General features: G+C 45.0%; 1 protein-coding gene across 6 annotated transcripts; it reads right to left on the reverse strand.

Annotated features, from left to right (window-relative positions):
- Positions 1-2227: 2227 nt before the first annotated feature.
- USP40 (ubiquitin specific peptidase 40) lies at positions 2228-26128 on the reverse strand. 6 transcript variants are annotated; one of them, XM_040069737.1, is made up of 32 exons: positions 26052-26128; positions 25067-25114; positions 24551-24767; positions 24258-24325; positions 23392-23505; positions 22438-22602; positions 21884-22030; positions 20230-20373; positions 19058-19186; positions 18700-18801; positions 18025-18132; positions 17165-17486; positions 16662-16743; positions 15657-15828; positions 15108-15192; positions 14265-14335; positions 13098-13417; positions 12491-12617; positions 12091-12148; positions 11764-11817; positions 11238-11326; positions 10749-10835; positions 10244-10280; positions 9529-9764; positions 9021-9147; positions 7851-7945; positions 6594-6712; positions 6226-6291; positions 5785-5995; positions 5567-5662; positions 4734-4828; positions 2228-4227 (listed from the first exon to the last, which is right to left on the reverse strand). In XM_040069737.1, the coding sequence occupies exons 3-32, from the start codon at positions 24747-24749 to the stop codon at positions 4122-4124; spliced, it is 3831 nt and encodes a 1276-aa protein (XP_039925671.1). In that variant the 5' UTR covers positions 24750-24767; positions 25067-25114; positions 26052-26128; the 3' UTR covers positions 2228-4121. The 6 variants fall into 6 exon arrangements, with proteins under 6 accessions (XP_039925671.1, XP_039925676.1, XP_039925674.1 ...); XM_040069742.2 differs by lacking the exon at positions 25067-25114 and having other exon boundaries at positions 9529-9603; positions 9700-9764; positions 26052-26119; XM_040069740.2 differs by lacking the exon at positions 25067-25114 and having other exon boundaries at positions 26052-26119.
- Positions 26129-26535: the final 407 nt, after the last annotated feature.

The raw sequence follows: 26535 nt of genomic DNA on the forward strand, positions 1-26535 counted from the left end.
AAACACACCCCAAACCCCCCAGAAACAGCCCCCCAAACCCCCAGAAACAGCCCCCCAAATTCCCGGAAACAGCCCCCCAAATTCCCGGAAACAGCCCCCAAAAACGTGGAAACACCCCCCAAAACCCCCAGAAACAGCTCCCAAAACCCCAGAAACAGCCTCAGAACCCTGGAAAAAGCTCCCCAAACTCCCGGAAACAGCCCCAAAAAACGTGGAAACACCCCCCAAAACCCCCAGAAACAGTCCCTAACCCTGGAAAGAGCACCCAAAACCCCAGGAACAGCCACAAAAGCTCTGAAAAGGGCCCCAAAACCCTGGAAACAGCCACAAAACTCCTGCAAAGAGCCCAACCTCCCTGGAAACAGCCCCGAAACTGCACCCCCTGCCCCACAGTGCAACAGGCAGCAAATAAAATGTGTTAGGGAGAAATGCTGTGCGTCAACAGGAGGTGAATCGTTTTGGGAAAAGTTGTGGGGTTTTTTCTTTTTTGCTTTATCACTAAAGGGTGACTCTGTGGGACCCAACACAAGAAAAACAGGGCCCATGTGAGCACATTTAGAGGAGGGCAGGGAGATGCTCCAGGGCTCTGGAGCTGGGCTGGGAGAGCTGGGAGTGTTCAGCTGGAGAGGAGAAGGCTCCAGGGACACCTCAGAGCCCCTTCCAGGGCCTAAAGGGGCTCCAGGAGAGCTGGAGAGGGACTTGGGACAAGGGAGGGAGGGACAGGACACAGGGAATGGCTTCCCGCTGCCAGAGGGCAGGGCTGGATGGGATATTGGGAAGGAATTGTTCCCTGGGAGGGTGGGCAGGCCCTGGCACAGAGTGCCCAGAGAAGCTGTGGCTGCCCCTGGATCCCTGGCATTGGGACACTGGGGCTTGGAGCAGCCTGGGATAGTGGAAGGTGTCCCTACCCATGGTAAGGGTGGCACAGGGTCACCTGTTCCATTCCAACCCCCACCATTCTGTAAACGAAGAATTGGATTTGGGAATAAAAAGCGGCATGAGAAAGCAAACTGATCTGGGTTTAGTGAAGGCAAAATTTTTCCAGCAAAAAGGAAGCTGACACTTCCATACCAAATGGGTAATTTCACCTGAGCTCCTGCCAGCAGGTGCTCAAGGGAAGTGAATTTTTCCATCCTCCCAGCCCACTGCTGCTGCCGTTCCCAGACACACTCTGACTCCAGGATCTGGTGATCCTGGGAAGAACAGGAGGTGTTGACAGCTCCCCCAGCCCTGGGCATCAGAAGAAGCCTCAGAGGAAGCAAAACGACTGAGAAGAAGCTGCTCTGGGGAAAAGGGATGTTTATTTTGGGTTTGTGTGGTTTATCTGGGTTTTTCCACTGATTCTCTGCAAAGCATCTGAGATGCCTGAGGGGGAATCTCAGGGGGTGAGTAAGTTTGCCTTCATTTGCTCATTTTCCTGCAGAGGCCTGAGGAAGCACAGCTCCATTTAACTGAAGAACCAAAAGCCAGGGCCAGGGCTTCACCACCCTCACAGGGAAGGATTTCTTCCCAATATCCCATTTAACCCTGCTAAACCTCTTGGATATGCCATGAACTCTGCACCACGCTTGTCAGGAAAGATGCTGAGAAGTGTAGGAATCTTTCAGTTCAACCCTGGGAGATTTCCATGCATTTGGAAACCCCCAGTCTCCAGGTTCAGAAGCCCAGAAATGTCTGAGCAAGCTGGGATGAGCCAGATGACCGGAAAAAAATAAGCAAACCAAACCAACCAAACAAAAAACACAACAAGAAACCCCAAGTACAAAAAAACCACAACAACCCTAAAAACAGTTACTTTCCCAGAAAGTGGCTTAATAATCTCTAGAAGCTAATAGCAAAATTCAATCAAAACTTTTTTCTCAAAATAACCAGTTCAAACAACTCATTAAAATTGTGATAAATTTTTTTTCCAAGACTTTTTCAAAGTCTAGGCTCCACTCTCCAGAGTGGCTTTAATTTGTATCCTGATGGAGGAACCTTCCTTGCCATCCTCAGGGCTTTCTCCACAGGGATTGGAAAAATGGGACAAAGCAAAGCTGCTCCTGCACTTGGAGCCCTGAGCCAGGACCCTCAGGAAAAGACAACGGACTCACGGAATGGGGAAACCTCCCCCAGAGATGGGGAAATGTTGGTTCAAGAACACTGGAAAGTTAAAGCTAATTAATACTCATGTCAGAAACCAGTTTGTGCCATTCCCAAACAGTGAGACATCCACAGACAACCCAACTGGGCAGATAAAAATGACATTTTATTTTGTGAAGAACACTTGAAAAATAAAGATGAAAGCTGTTCCAGGCTTTGCAAATAACCATCAGAACCCACAGAGTCACAAAGACTCTATTTCCAAAAGATGTTTCCTCTCCCCAGCCCCATAACTCGCTCGTTGTGGAATGGCCCACAAGAGATTTAAGGAAAAAAAAAAAAGGCATTTTGACCTAACATTAGAAGTATTCCAAGACTGGTTCAGTGCAGGTGCTGCTACATTACACTTGAACAAAGGCACAAAATTCCCACTTGGAATTTGCATTTGAAGTTCTCCAAACTCTGTGTTCTCAGGGAGAGACCAGAGTTATTCGAGAGGAGAAGGCTGAGCTCAGTCGAGCTCTCCAGCAGGAACCAGAGAAACTAAAGTGACAGCAAATAAATCCAACGGGCTGGAACCACGTGGGAACACAAACCTTTGGAATGAGCACCTCTGATCCCTGCTGTAAAACCAGGCTCCCAAGAACACCTGATATGGAAAGAAGGCGACACAAATTAAGATGGGAAAACATCCGCTGCCCTCCCCTTGGGCAGAAAATGCATCCATGAAACTGGGATTTCAGGATTCAAGCGAGTGAGGGCATTAAACAGCCCCTTCTGCAGAGCATCAGCCCCAAAAAGCACAGGAGCACCTGCTGAATTCTAAAGATATGCAGAGAAATAAATAATAATCATGTTTCACGGCGCTTTTCACGAACTTTTTTGCTGAAGGCAGAATGTCAGTCTTCATCTCTGTGCTATCTGAAATACCAGAATAGTGTTAACCTATAAAAGGTACACGAAAAATCTCACATTAGCCAAAATTTGAGGAATCTGCACAACTGGCAGCTCCTACTACAAAATCTACACATACAGCAAATAGGTCAAATATTTACTGCAGCCCCCAAAAGCAAACTTGTGTTTTGTCCTGTCATTATCACAGATTTAATTAAGGATAACCAGGCTCATTTAAGAGTTATCTTTGACCTGGAGCCCAGCTCAGCGCGCTGCTCCAGGTCAACTCAGGACACCAACAGAAACAGATTCTCCAACATAACAGAGTATCAGGACAGCTAGAAGGATGAGAAATGAGGGAAATTCGTCTGAAGAGGAGCACTGAAAATAAATACAAGCCTTTTTCCTGAGTACAGTAAAACCCACTCAAGATCAAATATCAGATCTGTCCCTTTTTTCCAACCGCTTTGTCTGTTAATGAAGTTTAGGGACAACAAAAACGCCCTAGAAACCGCAAAATTAAGTTTTACAGGCAACAAAAGCCCCAGAAACTTCAAAATCTAAGATTATGTCCCCATTGTTCCATATCACAGAAGGTCTCCAGGTTTTACATCTTGACAGATCCTGGACTGGCTTTTTTTGGGCCAATTTCCTACACTTTGCTCAGAGACTTCCACATTTCCTTAATTCTTTGGGCTGACTCCAGCTCCTACAGACTTGGTTTAGAGATAGAGAAAAGCAAATTCTGGTAGCAGCAGCAACTTCAGTGATCAGAGATGGGAAAAAATTGTAAAAAGAGATGATTATGACTGCATTAAATGTCAGTAGTGATGGTGCAAGAGGTCAGATTTGACCCAACAAAGCATTTCGGGTGGTTACAAAAGAGTCACTGAGGGGTTATACAATATATTAATCCTTTTCCTCCTCCATAAAGTGCATTTACTCAGCCTGAGAGTAAGTACCACACTGAGAAAGGGACCTTAAAGCACTTCCCCAAGAGAGAGCAGAAGAAAATCAGAATCCTACAGCCAATTTGTGCCTCAGGGATCCTTGAAGACGCTTTGGGAAAGTCCCTCTTGCTGCTGGAGCTGCGGCCCTGCAGGCCAGGTTAGTACAGGGTGGTGTGGGCAGAGCAGCTCCTGGTGCTATCTGAAAACCCCCACATTGATGGAAAGAGCCACTTCTGGTTTGCGGGGCTTCATGGGGAGCTTCTCCTCGGGTAAAAAGGGATCCTGGACACGCTCCTGGCGGCTGGAAAAGGGAAATAACACAGTTAATGTTTAGTGCTAGGCTTTAGCAGGGTGAGCCTGGCCTGAACTCTGAGTTCCAGTGAGCTGTGAAAACAGCCTATGCAAGGCCAGGACAGCCAAGGGTTCGTTTTCATCTCCACGGTGCATTCCAGCAGGAAGAACCATGAGGCTCAGTGGAGGAACACTGAGAGCCAGAAGTTTGAGTTATCCAAGTGCTCCCCACAGGATTACTGGGATTGTGTGCTCTGACAGCACCCAGCTACCACTGGACTCAAAAATTATCCGACTAGGCTGAATCATGGAATGGATTGGATTTCAGGGGACCTTAAGGACCACCCAAGTGCCATCCCCTGCCATGGGCAGGGACACCTTCCATTATCCCAGTTGCTCCAAACCCCATCCAGCCTGGCCTTGGACACTCCCAGGGGTGGGGCAGCCACAGCTTCCCTGAAAAGCAGCAAACGCTTCGCGTATTTCTGAAGAAAAATGAAACTAAGTGCTCACTACCTTTTCCTCTTTTCCAGAGCCAGCTGTCTTTGCTTCTCTTTCCCAATGTCATCCCTGATGGTGCTGAAGTCCTTGGTGTCATCAAGGAGAAGGTTCTGTTATGAAGAAAGATTGGAGAGATCCAAGTCAGAAGGTCAAACTATTTCCCAGCTGTTGCTTGACTGACACAATAAATTTCCAGATTATTTTTTTTTTTGACTAGTTTTGCACTGATTAATTCAAAGTTAATTAGATCTGCAATGGTTTGAGTTGGAAGGGATATTAAAGATGATCCAGTCCCACTGGATCAGCGGGCAGGGACACCTTCTACTATGTCACGTTGCTCTGTCCAACCTTCCAGCATGGCCAGTAACACTTCCAGGGATGGATTTTTTCCAATAGGCTAAAACAGCAGGACAGGACACGTTTTTCTCCTACTGCTCTAAAACCCAGCCAGAATGTTCTTTCCTTCTAACTAAGCCTGACTGCAAGCTTGGTGCTCAATGCTGGGTAATTCCTTTTCAAACCATGAAAGAGAACTGTCATAGTTCAGTAATCCATAATATATAACAGCTTTGTATCTACGATGTGATTTTTAAAGGGCACTTCCTCGGATTTTTACTCAGAATTTGAAAATCAAGTCGAAAAATGAGCAGAAGAAAAAAGATCCAGGAGAAAAAGGAAAGGCAGCAGCAAGAAATTTCCTATCAACACAATGCAGTGTCCAAGCCCATATCCCAGTACTCTCAGAAATGCAGCAGGATGAGAGAAAACCAAGGAGAAATGAAGATGCTGCCAAGCGGACATTGGCTGAACCTGATCCTCGTGCAACAATTAAATCCAGGGAAATTTACCTTCACCCCAATGACGTCTCCATCCTTCAGGTGGTAAGGCGCTGACTGCAAACTCTCCTGCTTTTTCCTTCTTTTCCTCTTGGAAATTTGCTGTGTCTGAACAGAATCAAAGCAGAAGAGTTTGGAATTCTCCTTAAATTCAATCCCTAGGCAACTGCAGCCCAAAGCAACACGTGCTCTTCTCAACAACTGTTGGATTCTGTCATGCCAGATCTTACCCAGCTAGATATTGGCAGCCACTCAAATCTTTCAGGGAAGTATTTGGCTATTTCAATTTTATCTACAGGGAGACAATAGTGAGAAGCCACTCTTTGCCTCAGAGCCCAGGTCGTGCATTCCTTGGAGATATCCCACACCAAGTCCCGGGAGTCGGAGTAGTCCCTCGCTCCTGGTATTCCCATCTGGACTCGCAGCAGCAGCTCATGGGGGCTGGCAGCAGAATGAGAGAATAGAAATTCTTGTGAGCCATGCTTTCAGAATTTCCAGCTTTCCCCCCGTCTCCTGCCCTCCCTCCCTTTGTTTGTGGAAAACAATAAACAGCTTCCAAGGTTCTCCCACATCCTGAGAGCCCTGAAGTCAAAAGCTGCTCAGTTAATGCTTCCCACTTCCCTCAAACGCAGAGCTGTAAGAAACGAGAAACAAAGATCGTGAGGTCTTACCCCAAATTCTCTTCTTCTTGCAAGGGTTCTATGCAGATTTCCACTCTGGTACCCAGCCTGTAGTCACTGAAAATGGAATAGAGGCTGTCTACATGGCTCTGGAGCTGGGCTGAGAGAGCTGGGGGTGCTCACCTGCAGGAGAGAAGGCTCCGAGGGAAACCTCAGAGCCCCTTCCAGAGCCTGAAGGGGCTCCAGGAAAGCTAAAGAGGGACAAGGTATGGAGGCACTGGGGATAGTGGAAGGTGTCCTTGCCCATGGCAGGGGTGGGACTGCTCATCTTTAAGATCCTTTCCCACCCAGACTGCGCTGCTGAGTCTCCCCACATCCATCCCACATCCAGTCTGTTGAACATGCCCCAGGAAACCCACCTGAGTCTCCGCTTGTTGTCCCGGAGGAGCTTCCCAGGGCGTTTGCTGTCCACTGTCCAAGCTCTGAGGAAGGAGGGCAGGGGCACAACCTGCTCCTGGCAGCAGGGTAAGGTCAGAGCCTGAAAGACAGAAATACTTTGTCAATAATTTTACCAGCCAGTCTCTGTGGAAAAATAGAAAATCACTGGATTAACTCTCAAAAACAGGGCAAGATATTGAAATTTATTCCACACCAGCTGTTGCTTGTGGCTCTGAGCAAAATATTCACTTTTCAGCCTCAAAGGGAGATGGATTTCCCTCCCTCTCAACAATTCTCAACTCAGCTTCCATTTCCAAAGTACCTTATTTCTTTTTTTAAACCAAAATTTGAACAACTGGGAGGGAATGAGGCTGTTGCAATTGTTACCCCAGTCTCTGGCCAAGTGCTGAGCTCCTCTAAGCCCATCCCAAGGACACAATGCTTCCCATGCTTAGCCAGCTGTCCTTGTTCAAGCTGCAAACAATTCTCCACAGCAGTAGCCCAGCAGAGCCCGTAACTGAAGTCATACCCAAAAAATAAGTGTTGGTATGGAGCAGAATCAGGTGAGACATCCTTCCCCATGCAGTTCAAGTAGAACAATCAACTGCTTAAACCACACAGAGCCTTTTGGTAGGACTGGGTTATACATTTTTGTGGGTTTGGGGTGGGGTTTGGGTTTAGGTTTTTTCTTTTTGCGTGTTTTTCTTGGTTTGGTTTTTAGTGTATTAAAACCATACAAAGGTATTTTAGTTTCTGGCCAAACAAAATGAGCCAGACCTTCCTGGCTGTCAAACCTGTGCACCCCAAAGCAATTCTTCATTCATCAGATTCCACATACAGAAATTTAAAAAAAAAAAAAATAAAAGCAGAAAACTAATACAGGAACAATGTGGAAATGGCAAAGTGGCTTCTTAGGAGGTGCTTGTTATGTGTGTGCTTCCCATGGAGAGATTTTACACTGAAATGAAGACAAAAGCTGCAAGGCAGAGCTTCAGCTGAAGTGCAACGAGGCTCCCGCAGGCCAGGACACGTGACAGGGAGGATGGGGACAGGAGGGACACCAAGGAAGTGTCTGAGCTACGTGCTCCAGCTGCCTCTTGGTACTTACCAGTGACCATGGCATAAATGCCATGGCACAACAGACTGGAGACAGGGGAAAAGGAAATAAAAAAGAGCTGTTAATAGAGCTCAAGTCATCACAGCGCTGCTGCACAGTCCAACACAGGAGAACATCTAACCTGCATCTTCAGATCTTCCAGAGAGGCCTCTCCTGCTATCTCTATCCTGCCAGCATAACAGAGATCCAAGCCTGGGTGGGTGGGTTCTGGTGGAGCTTTGAAGCAGAGTAGAGGGAGGAGGAAGAAATAAATAACAGAAGAGTCAACATGGTTCTTATAGTCCTGAGATATAACAGTCACTTCATGGTTACATTCACTCAGAGAAGGACTCAGCAGTCCACTTAAAATATCCAGGAATCCCAGACTCGGAGTTGGAAGAAACTTTAAAGGTCACCTTGTTCCAACCCCTTGCCATGGCCATATCCAGCACACAAAATACAGCCTGATAATTTCCATGCAGTTCCTATACAGATCCTACACTACAAATTTCAGAACTAGGAGCAGTTATTCCCACTGATAAACAGTGGTAGTTATTGGTTAAACCTACTGCAAGTAAAGCTAAATTGCTCTTTGCTCCGCTACTGAAATCAACAGGGCAGAAAGTGAAACTCAGAAAAGGTTTGGGGCAGAAGGAGAAAAATGCAAAGAAAACTTCTACAAGGAGAGGGGTCCTGCCCTGCAGCACAGCTCAGCACCAGAAGAATATTACTTTTAATACCAAATAAAAAAATCAATTTGTTCCCTATTTTCCAATTCTCTTATTTTCACTTCATTTTCTTCTTCCTTCTCAAACCTCACTGAATTTTGCTGCCCTCGCTGGTTTTGCATTTGACCTTTAGGAGAACAGAGTTAAAACACTGCATTTAAGGTCTTTGATATTATGTAACCTTTACCCATCCCTCCTTTTACAGCTTCCCAAAACATAACACAGCCTGAAGGGAATTAAATGTCCCTTCAGGAGTCTGGCATTTGAAGCCAATCACCTCATGAAGGAGATGCTTTACAATGCTGCCACTGCATTCAGTACAGAGACTGACAAACAAAGAGCCCCTGCTACAAAATTTAGTGGGGTTTTGAGCAAATCCAGCTGAGGAACATCCCTACAGCAGGATTATCCAGCATTTATGACAAACTGCATCTGTCTCCTGAGTGGTCCTTTCACCATAACCTTGATGTAACTCCTGCAGCCTCTCCTAAGTTTCAGAAGTGTTTTAAGGCTTTGGATTAAAATCTGGGTTTGACTCAAAGAGCAACCAGAGATGATTCCTTTTGAAGCCTGGCCAAGCTCACCTGCTGCAGCAGACACCTGCAAAGCCTCCATTTTCCAGGCGATCCCATTCACCTGGTCTCGTGCATTCTCTCCATGTTTCTTATGGCTTGAAGGCTTCAGCCACCAGATGGGGATTTTCAGGAAACCCTGGAACAGAAAATACCAGGTGGCTCAAGTGTTGTGCACAAATGAGGAGAAATTTCACCTTTAGCACAGGAAGAGAGAAAAGGTTTGTTTACAACTAAGCTTTTGGAACAGGCTGCCCAGGGAAGTGGTGGAGTCACCACTCCTGCAAGTGTGCAAACAATATGTGGATGTGATTTAGTGGGGAACAAGGTGGTGGTGCAAAAATAATGATGCTACAATTTTGCAAGGGACAACCTGTTGGACAGGGCTTGGAGCAACCTGGGATGGTGGAAGGTGTCCCTGCCCTTGGCAGGGTGGCACTGGATGAGCTTAAAGGTCCCTCCCAACCCAAACCACTCTGGGATTCCAAGTCTCCAGACACTGCCCACACTCTCCTTTTACCTTTTGTGGAAGCTTTCCTTCAGTTATAACCAGAGTGTCTCCTCTGCAAACATTGAGTTCCTTCAGGGTGGCATTCTGCAGGAAGAGAAAGCACAGGATCCCCGTCAGCCCACTCCTGCCTTTCTCCCCTGGGAGCAAAGAACCGATGTGATTGAAACAGGCTCCTCTTACTTCCTGACTTAATGCTTCCCCTGCTTCGTAGCACCAGTCAAGCCTTCTCAAATGCCAGTTGTCACCTACCAAAACCCAAAGAGATACACGCAGAAAACTAATTAGTCAATAATGCCGGTGTGGGAAAATATTATAAAACTCTTAGGAAGTGTCAAGGGTCCTTTTTCTTTTGTTCTTTATTTTTATTTGCTTTTTAAACACAACTCTGACTAAATGAATTATCGCTTTCATCTTCCCCAGACCTTCTGCTGCATGAAAATATTCTTTTACTTGCGCAGATCTCTCTCCCTCACCTAATTATCTTCCCTGGTTTCAGAGGAAAGAGAAGGATTTCCCATGTGTCAAATTATCATTTGAATCTATGACAAGCTCTTTAAAATACAAAAACTGTATTATAAAGACTTTATGTTTAGAGTTCTTTCCCCTCCTCACACTACAATGACAAACAGATCATTGAAAAAACTTACAAGATTTAGGGTAGGAAGAACTATCTCAAAAATATTAAAAATGCCTTTAAAAATATGTAAATAACAACATAACTAACCTGATAATCCAGATTTCTCCAGCATTAAATTGAGACACTGAAAAATAAACACAGAGGAGAGTTATGTCGATGCTGAAGATAGGAAATAAATCTTTCAGTAAATCTATGTTTGAATTTTCTGACATAAAAAGTGACTGAGTGCTGGTCAAGTCTTAAAACAATATAGCTAAATAGAGAAGGTGTATTTGGGCTACATATTAAACCCCTCATGGATGAGATGGTTTTCAGGCAAGAAATTCACCACATCAGCTGAGCCAGCTTTCCCAAACCGGTAGACAATTAAATCTGTGTTGTCAGTTTGTTCCTTTACTTGAACAAATTCTGCCCCAGAGTTTGCAGGTGTGCCTTTTGAAAAAATCAAAGCTGCAATTTCGACACTGGACTGATAGCACCAGAGTTTCCTTCACTCTGTGCATGGCTCTTCCCAACTCCTCTGCCTCCAGTTCTGTGCAGGGACTGCTGTCCAGGAGCATGGGAGCAGAGCTGTGGGAGCAGCCAGCCTTACCTCTTTGACAGAGGCAGTCTCCTCCACAACTATCTCCATCTCAGGGCTGCAGTTTTGGTCACTCCCAACCACGAAGTACAGGAAGAGCTGAAAATACAAACACAAACTATCAGAATAAATATGGAAGCGTAAGAACAGTTCCTGTGGCAAGAATGTCATCGAACAGCACTAAAATAGCACAGAAAGCAAAGATAATTGAGCTACAGCCATCAGCAGATCCCCAATAGCCATCCCTGATCTCTAGAAATGCACAACTACTCCTTCCCCTGCACATCAAGACCAGGTTGGACGGGGCTTGGAGCACCCTGGGATAGTGGAAGATGTCCCTGCCCATGGCAGGGGGTACAACTGGATGAGTTTTAAGGTCCCTTCCAACCCAAACTATTCTGGAATACTTACAACTTGCACATTCCAAGAGCAATATCCCCACTTTTTTTCCTTTATTCTCTTTAGGAAAGTCCCTGCATCTCCCATCCTACACTGCTGTACCTGAGTGGAAGTCGGAGCTTTCCCACGACACAGCCCAAGCAAGCTTCCCATTTTCAGTTCTGCTTCCTTGACTGTGTAATCCTCAGGCACTTCAGGGAGGAAAAATAAAAACATCAGTTTTATCATCCTCAGAGCAATCTAAAACTCTTCAGTGCCCCCTGGGGAGCTTAACTTGCTCAGCCCTGACTGCAGATTTGTGAGTGTCCCATGAGAGGACCAAAGGCATGGAGATCTTCCAGAGTCCCTCAGGAGTGTCCATGCACATGGATTAGGAACGTAAGCAATAAAACCAAGCTGAACATTTCAGTTTAGCCCCTATCTTCATATTGGTACTGTTAATTATCTTTAAAACTGGGGAAAAAAACAAACAAACAAACAAAAAAACCCCACCCCACTCAACTGGTTCAGTTGAGCCTGAGAATCAGTGGAGTTATGTGTGGGTACTTCCCCCAGTAAAGGAAAATCAGAGGCTCCAAATCTTGCCAGCAAATTTCTTACAGAACAGTGATGCAATAAATCAATTTACCTGGAGACAGAAGTTTCCCATTGCCACTAACAGGTCGAAGACAGCTCTCGTATGCTGCAGCAAAAAGTGCAGGAAAGAGAGAAGTATTAAGTAATCCAAATAGGAATAAAATAGGATTTTGGCTCAGAATTTCAGACAAGTAACACCTTTAGAATTAATTACAACACGTTTATCCTAGAGACCTCCCTCTGTGACACCAAAAACAAAACTAGAGAGAGACTCCTTGAGACTCCATCAACAGTCTCAGCTTTTATTCTTTAGCTGAAACCCACTCAAAAGCCAGTAAATTGTAACATTAGCAGATTGATAAAGCAGCTGAACACTTACCCAGCTCCTCCTTCAGCTGAAGCTCCCGGATCGCTTTCATTTTGATATCTGCCATCACCTAAAAGACAGGGACATTAAAAGGGATATGAACACCTCCAGCCTGGAATCCCACCAACAACCCTGCATGTTTAAGTGCCAGTACACAAAGATAATCCTTCCCTCCTCTTTTTAGCTTTGGTCACTGACACCATCTCAAACCATTCCATTTATAGGATGATCCAAAGAGAAAACTGTCTGACACTAAAACACTGCACTGGTTTAAGCTACCTGTAAATATTCCAGGGGTTGTAACTCTGAGCTCAACACTAATTTCAGCATGGAAAAGCTCCATCCCTGAGGTAATTCGAATGACCTGGGCCAAGTGCAGCGGCCAAGCTGTTCAGGAAAGCAGAGTCCTTACTGTTTCAATAGTGGCAGTGATTTTAACGTGTTTCTCCTCCTCTTCCACCCCACAGAAGTTTTTCACTTGGAGCCAGCTGATGTCATAGGTGAAGGCAGTCAAATTCCCACTTGCCACGTTGACAAAGCTATGGAAATCAGCAGTGCAAAGACAGTCAGAGACAGGAAAACTAAACACTGGCAGAGCTTCATCACTCACCAGCACAGCTCCCAAATAAATGGATGATGCCAAAGTTGTTCATAGTGTTGGCATCTCACAGAGCAGAGGCCTCAAGAAGCATAGAGTGTCATGAGACCACAAATTTGCTCCTGGCAGCATTGGATTCACTGAGCATGAGTTGTTCCCACCAGGGTTTTCCTCATTTTTAAGTGTAAATCAAAGGTTGTGACTGATGCTGCGGCCACCAGGGCAAGAAAAATATCTAACGGCTGATAAATAACTGGTCTCCAAAACACAAGATGAAAATACTTGCATTTGTAATGAATTTGTATTTGTTACCAAAGTGATAATTTGTTACAAGAATATACGCTGTTAATATAATTTGAACAAAAAGCTTCTGCCAAAATTGCTTTTTTTGTTTAATTACAATCGCAATCAAAAAGGTTACCTCTGGTCATGGCTGTCTAAGATGAGCACAGAGCACCCATCCCTGAGCCCAGCGCTTCGGACTGTTTCCTTCATGTCTTCCTCACGGAAAACTTCCCAGTTCTTGGCTTCTCTGTCTGCCCCTGAGCCATTTTTGAGGATGATGCCCCCGGCTGGAGCCAAGGCTGCGTGCAGCTGCCCCAGGCTGGTGCTGCAGGTGAACACGTGCTGGGCCTCGCTGAAGTGCTGCCCCTTGCCGCCCTCGTTGTGCTCGGCCAAGCGAAGCACGTTGAGCACCACGGGCTCGTGCTCAGGGCCCGTCAGCACCTTTGTGCCTCCGACCTGAGGGAAAGGAGGAAGGAACGGCAGTTTGTGTGGGGCTGATCCAGAAAATAAGGAGACACCGGGCAGCAAGAAAATCGAGACCACAAACAGACACTCCCCCCTCACAAACAAACCATCTCAGACAAAACTGCTGAACAACAAAGCAGAGTAACCCATGGGTGGTGGGAGGAGAAAGCACAAAGTTGTCCAGAGCATCAGAGCTGGGCCTGGATCCCTGGAAGTGTCCAAGGCCAGGCTGGAACACGAGCAACCTGGCATAGTGGAAGGTGTCCCTGTCTATGGCAGGGGGTAGAGTGAGATCCTTAAGTCCCTTCCCAAACCATTCCATGGTAACAGCAGCTGGGAAACCAGTGGACACTTAGCAAAAATCTAGAACACAGGAATTTAGCCCCTCAGGACATTAAAGAATTACCCAAATGTGACTTTCCATTTTAAAAGCTCGATCTTTCTGATATTCAACCTAAATTCAACCTAAGTTCCTTCCTGAAGAAAATTTAATGACATAAACACTGCAATAGAAAAAATGATACCAAAAATAAAACCAAGACAAACCCCAACTCTGTTACTACATGTTCGGGTGGTTTTGTTTGGTTCGGGGTCTTTTCTTTTTTGAGAAAGCCAAAATAAAATCAATACTTTTACAATACAAATATTTTAAAAGTAGCATTCTATTCCAATAGACAGAATAAAATGCTGTGCTTCACAACCACTTCCAGGTTAAGCAGAAGCCTTAATATGAAAAGGAGAATGGAAAACTACAAAAACAGCACAGGATTTGCAGGAGACCTTGGCACAGTCTTATCTCTTCAGAGCTGACAAGGAAGGCAGTGCTTGGCTCCTTTACCTCTTTCCCATTCCAGACGAAGATGTCTGCTCCATCAGCCAGCCCAACGCCATCCAGGGTCAGCTCATCTCCTAAAAAATAGGAGCAAATCATCAAGTTCTTGCTCACCATAAAACACACAAACAGGGTCAGCAAGTTTTTAAAAGTCACTGCACTTAAGGAACTGTACAAGCAGAGGGAAGAATACTTAGAGTAGTTCTGAGAGTCTCTCTGTTTTGATGTCAACACTATGTAGAGTTGTGTTATATTCTGGTTCAACACCGATTTTCTGAAGCTGACCATAGAGAACATAAAATTTAAAAGTTACTGAGTAAGTTTTTAAAGACTGACATCTAGAATTGCCTAACAAAGCAAAGTTGGAGACAAAAACGATGATCTGAAAAACTGATGTACTCTTAATAAATTCATTAACTCTTTATGTGAGCATTTCCCTTTGCAAAATTCCTACTTCAGCTAAAGTCTAACCTACATTTTCCTTTGATGCCACCCTGGCTCCTCTCTTCTATCCTCTCCTCCACCTATTAGGCCAATCCTATGAAAGCAAACATCCACAAGCAAATCAAGGGCAAGACACAGACTGATACATTCTTGTCACCAAAGGTGCTTAACTTGCTTAATGCAAGTCTTACCGCATTTCACAACAAAGATTTCACAGCAAAGTCTCAAAATTATTCATTCCACTAATAAGAGTGAAATAAATAATTTAAATAAATTAACACAGGTTTGAGCTGGAAGAGTGTCCAGTAATACACATCTCCAGGATGGTTTATAGATGAAATCTTTGATGTCTGCAGGAATTAAAATACAGCAATGGCATGGAAGCCTGACATGCAGTGCTCTTACCATCAAGCACCTGGTACAGGTGTAATCCTGCTGGTAAAGGCTTGGCCATGCTGAGAACCATGTCCCCTTCCCAAGACTCCAACATCTAGTTGGGAAAAATAACCAGAAAAATTATGTAAAATAACAGCAGTAACTCACAGCACTCACAATAATTATAATCTGCAGAAACCTCCCACAGCCTAGCTCCCAAGCTCACTTGGTGACTCCTTGAAAAGACAAAGACAATTCTGTCACAAAATGAAATATTAAGAATAAGCCTGGAGTTCTGCTGTGTCAATCCATAGCCATGCACATGCTGCCCAAATATAATTAGCTCATGTGAACTTTGAAGTCTCCACAGTTAAAATTCCAGCAATTTCATGGTTTCAAGAACAGATCCCACACCACTCTTTCCTCCTGTGCAAGCTCAATATGAGTTTTTAGCCTCCTAAACTCCATTTACTGTTGAATATTTCTCCTTGACACAAAGATTGCAGCATAAATATCTTTGTAGCGGTTGCAGTGGCTCAAGTAAAAATGAAGTTTGAGTTTATTTGATAGAGCAGGTACCTGGAACGCTGCCTGCCGAAGGTCTCCCAATGTTTTCCTTCTGTCAATAGTCAAATCCACCACGCTTTCCTTCCAGGAAAGTGAAGGATGCAAAGCCCCGTTGTGGAATTTATAGCAGGAGCTCAGGTGGAGATGTAAATCAATGCCATTGTTTGCTGAGTCACATTCAGCTCTTTGGAGAACAACACAACAAACTGGTGAATTTAACACCAAACAGATGTCTCTTCGTAGCTGTCCTGGAACTAATCCCCCAGGGCTAAACTCCCTGTCACATCCCCTCCCCTCCTTTATACCTGTCCCTAGTTGTAGCAGCAAACATTTAAACAAATAAAGGATGGAATTCACTCAGAAACAGAATCCCAGGATGGTCTGGGTGGGGAGGGCCTTAAAGCTCATCCAGCTCTCCCCCTGCCATGGGCAGGGACACCTTCCCTACCCCAGGCTACTCCAAGCCCTGTCCAGCCTGGCCTTGGACACTTTCAGGGATGGGGCAGCCACAATCTTGTGTGAAATATCCCACAAACACTTTTGTGTCTGTATTTTGGTATCTTAACTGATTCAGGTGTATCAGCATCTGTGTCTTTCAACACAAGGGAAAATTTTGTCCAACCTGAATACCACAAGCTCTTCCCTTTTCTGGCAGAGAATATAATTTATCTGTAAATTCACCGTAAACTAAGTCCTTCCCCCTTCTCCCAGGGAACTGCCTCTATGAACACAATAAAGATAACGCATTCCACTCTCTTTCCAGAATTGCAGTGATTTTCACCAGAAAATAGTACAATCTGAAACTCTAAGTACGTTTCCCTTGAAATTCTCTAGACTGCCTGCTAACAGGGAAGGCAGGGAACCAGCAGAATATGGATACAGAAATTATACTCTCCAATTAAACTCTATGACATTGAACCATTTCAGTTCTGACTCTGCTCAAGGAATTTCTTTCCTTTTGAATCCCTTGGGAGTCCTGCAGATGGGAGCTGTTTGAGTACAGTGACACAAATATACCTCTTTTTTTGCAGCTCTGTATTAGCAGCATTCATTTCATTCAGCAGGTGCTCAGGAATTTGGTACCTTGGATTTCCTCGTGCTGCAGCAAAAATATAGGCTTAAAATGTAGTTTGGCAAACAAGAAAAGCAATCAAGAGAAGACGTTTCAGTACAGTAACCACTGAAAACTCAACTGCAAGATGATATAAAGAACAAACAAATGCTTTACTCCTTTCAATCAACCTCTCCTTAAGGGAAATTAACACATAAATGCCATTAGCAGCAACTGGTATTTATTTCAGCTCTGCCATTATTTGTGGAGCAGGCTAAAAAAAAAATTAGTCTGCTACAGACAATTAACAGGTCACCATCTCATTGTATCTTCATTTAGCTCATTTTTTTTCAAATGATCACTATAAGGAAAACTGGGTAAAATAAAGCTTGTAAAGGACAAAAAAGCCCTCCAGAAAAAAAAGTCAAAGCAGGAAGCCCCCCAGAATCTCCAGATGAGCTTTGTTTACCTTCAGAGGGCCTTTTCAGCTGAGCTTTTCTGTAGAACAGCATGTAGGCACTCTCTTTACCCTGGAATTGCTTCTCAATGTCCTTCTCCTTGATGGGCTGGACTTTGGAATCATTCAGATCAAACCAGTGGCACCCAGCAGAAGCAGCCCTTGGCCTTGGCGGGGTTTTCTCACAGTTCCACTGGACATCGTTTTTCTGGGAAAGGCTCTGGAGATTTTGTCCATGAGAATCCAGCTTGAATAGGAGCTTGTGTGTTTCCTTCAGGCCAACCTTATTTCCATCAGGACTCAGCTGGAATATCTGAGAATGATTCTGCAAATACTGAAAGGGAAGCAAGGACAGGATGAAGAAGATGCCAAGTTTTAAATGCAGCAGCCTGCATTAAGCTGCTCCATCTGAATCGCCTCAAAATGAAACACAAACCTCATTAATTAAACCCTCATTTTATGGTGCTTCCTCATGTATTTTCTCAGTTTATTCCTGTAAAAGCCTCACATCTACACTACACACCTACAGTTATATATTTCTTGTGGAAACTGCAGGTAGCTCCCTTCAAAAAACAAGCAAACATCAGTTTTCCACCTATCTACAACACAAATGCTGAAGTCTTTTCCTTAAGACATCATAAAATACAGCAACCAATTGGAAAATTATTTTAATGGAAAAAAAATTACACGAAGTCTCAGGCAGACACCTTGGGAATCTTATGTTCCCCAACCTGCTAATTCACATTATAAATCCCTCCTTGCACATGCTACTCCAAGGGTCCATGTTCTCAATTATCATCATCCTGACTACTCAGTAAGAATATAAATGATTCTAAAAGTTATCTATCCAAAACTAGCAAACCTGTGATTACCTTTCGTAATGCTCCATATTGTTTTCTGTATTTCTTATTCCAGGACACCCCTTTCTTCTCCAGTAATTTCTGCCCTAATTGATCCACAGGAATTTGTTTAGCTTCTTCCTGCAGAGAAATGAAAAACGACGGTAACAAAGGCTACAAAAGTCAGGGGTCAACACAGAGAAGCCAATTTTGAAGTATTTTAATCATCTTGGTTTTTAATGAGCTGCTGCAGCATCATCTGGGGAAGTGTCAGAGGGGGTTTAGGCTGGATATCAGAGAAAGGTTCTTCCTCCAGAGAGTGGTGGGGCACTGCCCAGGCTCCCCAGGGAATGGGCACATTCTCCAGGCTGCCAGAGCTCCAGGACAACACTCTCAGGGGTGCACAGGGTGGGATTGCTGGGGTGTCTGTGTAGGGCCAGGAGCTGGATCAATGCTTCTTGTGGGTCCCTTCCAACTCTGGATATTCTGATTCCTTTCGCAGCAGCTTTGGTGGCCAGCTTTAGAAATATCCCAAAAGGACCTTTGTCTGGGTGAAGAGCCACTGTTAATATTAAAGCCAAATTTTAAATTCTTCACACCAAGTTCCAAGAGTCCTGGACATTTAAGCCTGCCCACTCTCACAACCACCAACCCCTTGCAGGTTCCCTAGCTCCAAAACCAAAGCAATGAACTCCTTACATACCATACCTCTGATAAAATCCCTTTCAAGACTGCCAGTGGATTTTCTGTTTCTTTGGCATTCTCAGTGTCTCTTAAAGACTTCTCTTCAATCAGCCCATCTTCTTCTTCCTGGTAAGGAAAGACACTCACAAATATTGTGGTTTCACACACAATTAGAGGACTGGATTATTCTGTGCTGACATCATCATGCACTGTTTTGGAGCATGAAGGACATTCTGATAAACTGCCCTTCTCAATGAGGCAAGACACACAAAGCCTCTTTAAAATATTAATTAAGTTTGAATGCACATTCATCCACTAGCTCTTAATACTTTTGTGAAAAGTACAACCTCGAAAGCAAGGAAGAAAAGCCTTTAGGACTTACTTGGAGTTGCCAGTTTCCTAATTCATCCACATCTCTGATATAAACATGATAGTGTCCTCCATAGCAGCCACCTTTGTGTATAATAACAGAGAAGAGCTCATACATGTACTCTGAATCATCCATTTCAGTCTTTAAAAAGAAAAACAATAATTGTAACAACAGCTGAGGTCAGTCTCTCACACAAGGACAGCTTTACACCTTCAGCATCACTTCAGACATTTCTCAGTGTGTGTTTGCATGTCCAGAGACTGAAATGGTGTCTGAGGGCTGGGGACACAAGGAAGGACTGGCACAAGCCACGGAGCAAGGCACAGGCTGATAAATCATAAAAACCCAGAATGGTTTGGGCTGGAGGGACCTTAAAATCCATCTGGATTCCTACCAGGGGAAGGGACAATTTCTACTAGCCGAGGTGGCTCCAAGTCCTGTCCAAGCTGGCCTTGGACACTTCCAGGGATAGGACAGCCACAGCTTCCCTGGGCAATCTGTGTTATTAAACAAGCAACATTCTGAACCATATTAGAAATTCAAAATATTTTCAATTTCAATGTTTGTTCACAACCAAGCTTATTTTGTCTAAAAGAGGAGGAAAGAGAAAAGAAGCAATACTTAGAAACACTAAAACTGGGCGGGGGGGAGAGGGGGAAGGAAGGGAGGAAAAGCCTTCCTCAAATGCAAACACTGAGAAATTTCCAAGCTTGCATTGCAACACAAGAAGAAGAAAAATGTTTGTTCCATAACAGTGCCTCTGTTGTGTTGTTTAAGGATCAAAATTAATCAATTTAAGGATCAAGCAATGGCATAGCTCAGTTTATAACTAGAATAATTTATGAATGCAAATACAGATTCCTGAGAAAAATGGAAGAACTACAGGCACCTAAAGCATATAGAGCTCAATTTACACATGATGCTATCAGAGAATAACCACAAAAAAATAAATTTCAATTTCCATTTCCAGATAATAATCTTCCTGTCAAAGAAAAGTTCAGTAACTTTTGGGTAATTATTTTACCCTTCCCCCTTGTAGCTACAAGGGAGCTCAGCTCAAAAGTGGAGTAGGACACCACAAAGTTACTCAAATACCTGACAAAATGCAAAATAAAAGATAACCCTGAGCTGTGGGTTCTCTGCTGAGCACACAGAAACTTTTAACAAATGTTAACAGTGCTCACCTGCTCACAGAAAGGCTTCAGGTTGATCTGGATGGGGAATGTGTAGCAGCTTGTTTCCTTGTACCTCTCACACTTCTCAAAGTCAAAGTTGAACCGCAGGAGGGAAATGGTGAGGAAGGGAGGCAGCTTGCGTAGTTTAGCAGACTGGAAGGGGATTCAAAAGAACACCTTAAGCACAGCCTCGGAACAAAATTGTGTTTCCACCTTGCTGTGGTCAAATCCTTTTCCACCAAAGCTTTGTTACCACTAGAGACAAGATCAGTGCCCTCATTTTTGAAATGTTTTCGCTAATTCTCCATTTCCCTTCCAAGTACACAACCTAAAGGCAACCCAGATCTTCTCCCCCTGTAGAGCCCCACATCCTCCTTGATTGGTGACCATCAGTCCCATACTTGATCCTGCCACAGCAAATAAAGGACATTTCCATAGTCCATGGGCTCTATACAGGAAGTCACAGAACAACCAGGAGCTAAAGTCCCCCTCATTTCTACAGGGGAGCACCCTCCAGGCAGGAAGGCCAGGATAACCCATTTTAATGATTCCTGACTAATCCAGATCCAATCACTTGATGGGTAAGCACATCAAGAACCTTCATGAGAAGTAAAACCAATCATCTTGCACCACCTGTGACAGCAGGTGTGGGTTCCATGGCCACATTTCTGAGCCTCTCCAGTGGCATCCTCCTCTTCACTGGCAGAGCCATAACAGGAACACACACAGGGCTTAAGAAACCACCTAAATTAGGAATTCCATTTGCATCCACAGCCTGGCAACCCCCAGCACTGTGATTTCCTACCAAAATTCAGAGCTCCCACTCTCCTCCTGCATGGATGAGCGCTTGTGAGAGGCAGACAACCCACCCTGCCTTGAACCCAGTACAGTTAAATTCCAGCCAGCCCTTGCAACAAGACATGTGAGGCACTGCTGAGTGCTCCTGAACTCCCAAGTCCCTGATAAACCTGGCCTGACCCCAGCTTCCCTTTGAACTACTCCCTCCCTCCACATCCAGGGGGTCGCAGGGTTTGGACTTCACCCATCCTGCAGGAGGCCAAGGAGCTCTGCTGCTGTGAAGAGGACAGAGGGCAACCAACAGCCTGAATCAGATTCCCTCCACAAAAACAGAGCAACAGATCTCATCCCCTGCACAGCTGCTCATTGTTCTTCTCTCTCATTTGGGTTCTCCAGAAGTGAGTTTCCATGATTTCTCTCACTGCACATTTTTGTTTTATGCTCTAACTTGTCTTTTAGCCAACTCTCCAAAATGCCCAGAGCAAGGTGCAGCAGAGGTGTTAAATGAGTCAATACTCTCCAAATTACATCACACTCAGTGTTAGGGACAAAAAACTGTAACAACATTTGGGAAATGAGCCACAGAAGCTTTTCTTGACATCCCTGCTGAGGTTTCATAGAATCCCAGAACAGTCTGGGTTGGAAGGGACTTAAAGCCCATCCAGTGCCACCCCCTGCAGTGGGCAGAGACAGCTTCCACTATCCCAGGTTGCTCCAAGCCCAGCCTTGGACACTTCCAGGGATGGAGCAGCCAGAGCTTACAGGTTCTCTGGACACCCTGTGCCAGGGCCTCCCCACCCTCACAGCAAATAATTTTCTCCTCGTATTCCATCTAACTCTACATCATCCCACCCCAAGGTGTTACCTTTGAAGCTTCAACCAGTTTATCACAGGCTCCACAGCGATACAAGTTGTCATTCTCAAAGTATTCTTCTTCCACATACATGTTCCACAGGGCCTCCTCCAAGCCAGCCACACCTTTCACTGCCACTGTGAGGTCTAAGAAATCCTCCTGTGCAGAAAGGACAAGAAACGAGGTTCTGAGGGGTGTAACTTTGTGGTGATTAGAAAGATACCTATTCTATTCATCACAGTGATGGGCAAAATACCCTCACACGGTCACAAGAATTAATTCTTAAAACCTTATTTTTTTAAAATTACTCAAGATATGTTATGCTGTTACCTCACTGCACTCTGCGCTAACTTCATCTACCAAAGGCAGGGCTTGTGAACTCAGAAGAAGAAAAATATTTGTTTTTTTTACTTCTCATTTAGAAAGCGCAGCCAAAGACTTAAAGTCCAACACTTCACTACCTGGATTCAACACAGCATTCAACAAGGATGACATTATTTTTGGACTTTAAAAGTAAGAACATTTAAAGTCAACAGCCTGAAGAGAACCCCCCAGTGAAGCTTTACCTGTCTCTCACTGACATTCTTGCACTCCTTACAAACAATCTGGTTGACAACGGTGCCATGGTACAGGCGATTGATGAGGTCGTGGCCCGACGTCCCCACAAGGGAAGTCTCCAGAGCACTGAACAGGATCCTGTTCAATTCCTGCACATCATGCTGCCTCATCTCCTGCAGGAGGAAAACCAGACAGGAAAGAATGAAACACTGCAGTGCTTGGCTTATGGCTTAAAAATAACACGTCAAGTGCCCCAGAGCCTCCACAACTACTCATACATTTACTCCTTGAGCAGTGAAGTAACTAACTACCTGTTATTACTGCTATTGGTAATCTGGTTATGCTACAACCTGCCTAAGACACTTGGATAGAATTATAGAATTCCAGAGTGGTTTGGGGGACCACTTAAGGATGTTAAAATCATCCAGTGCCACCCCCTACCATGGGCAGGGACACCTTCCATGGTCCCAGGTTTCTCCAAGCCCCAGTGTCCAGCCTGGCCTTGGATGCTTCCAGGGATCCAGGGGCAGCCACAGCTTCACTGGGCACCCTGTGCCAGGGCTTCTCCACACTCACAAGGAACAATTCCTTCACAACAGTCCATTTAAACCCGCTCTCTGTCAGTTTGAAGCCATTTCCTAGATGTAGATTAATCTCAGACTAACAGAGTTCAACATGAGTAAGAATCTAAATATCTGAGGACAAGAAGCCTGTTGGAAAAACACTCCTGTAAAAACAAAAGAAAAGCAACTGGAATTGTATCTAAGAGAACAATCCTCTTCTGTTCCTCCCTGTAAACAACTGCCATGGACTCCATGTGGAGATTCAACAGGATACACCAAGAGCTGACCCAATTCAAGGTCATCTCTGCAACTTGAAGGATTTTAAGGTACTTCCTAAATGTCAGACCTCCAGAGCCCATCTCTATCTAGGGAGAAGTGTGTGGGGATGGAGATTGGCACCTCATGGCTGCTCCAGCCGAAGCTCTCGGTGAGGTCTGCGGTGGATGCAGCCTGCTGGTCCAGGAGCAGGAGCTGAGCAAACAAGCGTTGCAGCTGCAGTGGGATTATCCGAACCTGGGAACAGCAGCAAGGGAACATAGCCAGCACATCAGACACAGCCTTCAAACCAGTCATTTCAACAAAAACAGAAGCAAATTACTACAAGGTTGGTGATGAACTACCCCTGCCTATTTCATAACACATATTACTCAATTCACGCCAAGCAGTCAGACTTTGTTCCCAAAAATCTACAGTGCTTCACCTTACACAGCCAAGTAAAATGGTTTGGGTTGGGAGGGACCTTAAAGCCCATCTCATTGCAGCCCTGCCATGGGCAGGGACACCTTCCACTATCCCAGGCTGCTCCAAGCCCCAGTGTCCAACCCAGCCTTGGGCACTTCCAGGGATCCAGGGGCAGCCACAGCTGCTCTGGGCACCCTGTGCCAGGGCCTGCCCACCCTCCCAGGGGACAATGCCTTCCCAATATCTCATCTAACCCTGCCCTCTGGCAGTGGGAAGCCACTCCCCGTGTCCTGTCCCCCTATCCCTTGTGTCAAGTCCCTCTCCAGCTCTCCTGAAGGGTTTGGTGATGGGGTGGAATGAGGTGGGAGGGAGAACATCTCAGCAGACTCAGTATCTGATTTCTGAAGCAAAACCTTACAGCAATGAAAGCTTAGAACTGTGTGAAAGATCCAGTACCAGCCAGACCAAATTGCCTCCTAGTGTCAAATTTAGTTTTTTACTAATTTTCTTAAGTTTCTCATGAATTGGAACCATATTCCTCCAAACCAACATCAGACAGTGATGAACAAGAAAATTCCCAACACCTTTGCATCTGGTTTCCTGCTGTCATCCAGAGTCCCAAGCTCTTCAGGCCCCAGGGAGAACAAAGCCTCTGCAATTGGTAAAAAATTATTATTTAAAAAGACAACATCCCCTCCTTTAAAATTTAATGCATTTTAATGTCAAACACTATGGCTGTATCCTGCAAAAATTTAAAGTGAACTGTGCCCCAAAATCACCTGAGTTCCCTACGTTTCTTAAATAAATAACCAGGAAGTGCAAGTCTCACTAAAATAACAATCGCAACATCATTTTAAGAAGGTTTTGAGCACCTCACCTCTAAATTCAGGTGTGAAAAGCAGAGTCTGCAGAAGGGAATTGAGGTAGCAGGTCCCACCCTGATTTTTGATTCCACTGAGGTTGGTGAAATCCCTGGGAGCTGGAGGCTCAGATTCTCTGGGCTTTGATATCTTCCCTTTCCCACAATGATTGTTAGAAATAAAGGAAAAATCCTCTTCAAATAAGTCCCCGAACATTGTGAAGGCAGAAGAGTCCTTTAAAAAGATAAAATAGGCATTTACTGTAAAAAACACAGTTGAACCCACCCACCTCAAATCCTCCAAGATAAATCTGGAAGCCCTGACTGAAGAATTTATTTACTTTTTTCCCCAGCTTATTCTGGTAGCTCTAAAATTTAATCCATGTAAAAGTGTAAATTAATGTAACAAAAAAGGTGAATTAAAAGCATTGCTGTTACCACAGGTCTGAGCAGAGTTTTCATCAGAATCAAACCCACCACAATTCAATTTTGCACAAAGCTGTTATTTATTTCTACAAATGAACTGTCCCCTACCTTGGATTATCCTTATCCACCTCCTCCAAACCCCTGGGACTTCTTCATCTGAGACATTAAAGCAGAAAGATTTTAAAGTTTCACTTTCCCAATGAACATAAACAGGAAATAAATCACTTTGCATCAGCTTTTCCTCCTCTGAATGCAGCTCCTGACTGCCTTAAAATATCTACAAAGGCCCCTCCTCCCAAGCTGCTGGATGGAATTCCTGGGCTTGGCACTCATTCCAAGCTGTCTCCCAGCCCTCATTCCTGTTCCCAGTCAGGCCTGTTGCACTTTAGCATTTTGATTCTTCTCTTCCCGGGATGCCCAGCAGCTCCTGAGTGGATCCTTTGTCCCAAAAAAGGGCCATATCCAGGAGACACCACCCACCCACCACTCCGGAAAGGCACTTGAGTGCCACATCCTCCCTCGCTTCTTATTTCTGGATCCTCCTTCCCTGAAAAACCACACAGGAATAGCAATTGGAAAGGATTCTGGAAGGCCCAGTGCTTTCACAAAGTAGAGACAGCTCAGAGCACAGGGCATCAGGCTGGAATAAATCCACGGCAGGAGAAACCTGGAATCCTGGAATAAATCCAGGGCAAGAGATCCCAAAACCTCTCAAATAAATCCATGACAGGAGATCCCAAAATTCTCAATTATTTCCACGACAGGAGATCCACAAATGCCTCTAATAAACCCATCAGATTCCCAAACTTCTCTAATAAATCCACAGCAGATCACAAAACCCTCTAATAAATCTGTAACAGGAGATGCCCCAAAACCCTTTAAGATATCAATGACAAACAATCCCAAATCCCTGCAATAAACCTACAGCACGAGATCCCAAACCCCTCTAATAAATGACAGGAGATACCAAATCCCCGAGAAAACCATGGCAGAAGATCCCAAACCCCTCGAATGAACCCGTTCCATGGGCCTCCCAAGCCCGGCAGTCACCCCCGGGCCGGCGACCCCCGGCCCCTCAGGGCCCGGCACTCACCCGGCCCGGCCCGGCCCTACGGCCACGGCCCCGCGGCCGCCGCCATATTTGTTGTGAGGCACCGCGCAAAGCACGCCGGGACCGGCGGCCCACGGGGAGGGCGGGAGCGATGCGGGGCATGCTGGGAGTTGTTGTTTTTCGGCGGGAGGATTGGTGATGTCATGGGACTCTGTGGGACCTCCATTCCTGGAAGTGTTCCAGGCCCCACTAGATGAGCGCTTGGAGTGACCTGGGATAGTGGAAAGTGTCGCTGGCGAGGGCGTGGGGTGAACTTTAGGCAAACCATCCTGGCATCCTACAAAGAAGAGCTCTCTCTTTCAAACAAACAAATGTTTTGTGTCGTGGATTTATTATAAGGATTTGGGATCTCCTGCGACGGCTTTAATAGAAGGGTTATGGGATCATCTGCCATGGATTTATTAAAGGATTTTGGGATCTCCTGTCAGGGATTTATTACAGGGGTTTGGGAATGGCTTTTTACGGA

This window comes from Hirundo rustica, chromosome 7 (genome assembly GCF_015227805.2).
Source record: "Hirundo rustica isolate bHirRus1 chromosome 7, bHirRus1.pri.v3, whole genome shotgun sequence".
In the NCBI taxonomy this organism is placed as follows: domain Eukaryota; kingdom Metazoa; phylum Chordata; class Aves; order Passeriformes; family Hirundinidae; genus Hirundo; species Hirundo rustica.